Source organism: Entamoeba nuttalli (assembly GCF_000257125.1).
Source record: "Entamoeba nuttalli P19 unplaced genomic scaffold asmbl_5650, whole genome shotgun sequence".
Taxonomy (NCBI): domain Eukaryota; phylum Evosea; order Mastigamoebida; family Endamoebidae; genus Entamoeba; species Entamoeba nuttalli.
Window position 1 is genome coordinate 1 of NW_008577595.1, and position 1233 is coordinate 1233.

The 1233-nt window shown below is 21.2% G+C and overlaps 1 protein-coding gene across 1 annotated transcript in view; it reads right to left on the reverse strand.

Annotated features, from left to right (window-relative positions):
• Nucleotides 1-971: 971 nt before the first annotated feature.
• Nucleotides 972-1233, reverse strand: part of ENU1_135240 (ribosomal protein L19e protein) — a gene marked incomplete at its 5' end in the record, with an annotated part of 617 nt that continues 355 nt past the window's right edge. The window contains one exon of the mRNA XM_008860168.1: nt 972-1233. This exon is cut by the window's right edge and continues 355 nt beyond it. Within this exon, the coding sequence (XP_008858390.1) occupies nt 1064-1233 (170 nt within the window). The 3' untranslated portion in view covers nt 972-1063.

Below are 1233 nucleotides of genomic sequence, written 5' to 3' on the forward strand. Positions count from 1 at the left end.
TATTAATACTTAATTAATTACTTTTTATTAGATTATTAAGTACTGATGAAATTTAAATACACTTATATTTCTTTTATTGGTTTTGATTAAATTATATTTTTTTCTATTTTTATCAATCTAATATCTTTTTTGTATTTTCTTGCATGATTTAAATCATATGTAATGATAAATGTCTATATTTGATGCTACTTTCATTTATTTTGAATAAATAACATCTTGAAGTTATATCCTTTCATAATTAATAAGTATCTAAAACTATCAATCATTTAATTAACACTTTTAGATATAATTTAAGTGTTTTAACAACAACTAACAATAAACACTAAATGTTCTAAATAGTCTATTGTAATTACACTGCATAAACATGAGTATAATATTTTTAAATCAACAAACCTACTTAAATATATTTAAATTATTACTGTTATAGTTACTTAAATAAATGTTGTTTTAATTATTACTAAGTTTATGATAATTGTTTATTTTTGTTTATTTTTAATTATATTCAAAGTCATATATGAATAAATAATAATAAATCCTTACTCAATAAATTAATAGAATGTTTGTTTATTGGTGCTATGTTAATTAGAAGAATTTCTAACAATACTTTATTGTCACTTAAACGAAAAATACTGACATCCAGAACCCTTAAATTCATAAGGCTGTTCATTAGAAAAAAAGTTACTTGATTACAATAAATCAAAAAAATTTATTGAACTAATTTTTGTGTAAATCATCAACTAAGTTACTACAAAAATTAAATAAACCAAAATTTATCATGGAATCAAGTAAAAAATATTAATAAAATAAGTTAAAAAGAAAGACATAACGAAATTAGTGTTTATACAGCAACAATACTGTTTATAACCTCAATAAAAGAGTTTTCTCTTAATGAATTAATTTTATTAATAAATAAAATAATTTAATAAAAACAATAAAAAAAATTAAAAAATAATTATCATTAATTAGATAATTCATTTCTTAGCATTCTTCTTTCCAGCTTTTGATTTCTTTTCAGTTTTCTTTTCTTCCTTCTTTTCTACGACTTTCTTTGGTTCTTCAGCAACTACTGGTTTCTTTTCAGTGATGAAAGTAGACTTCTTGGTAACTTGAACGCTTGCCTTGGCAAGAAGTTTCTTTTCTTCAAGGGCCTTGAAGATAGATTCCATAAGAGCTTTCTTGTTTTTGTATTGATTACCTTTAACCTTAAGATAGAAGTCATGATACATATGTTTA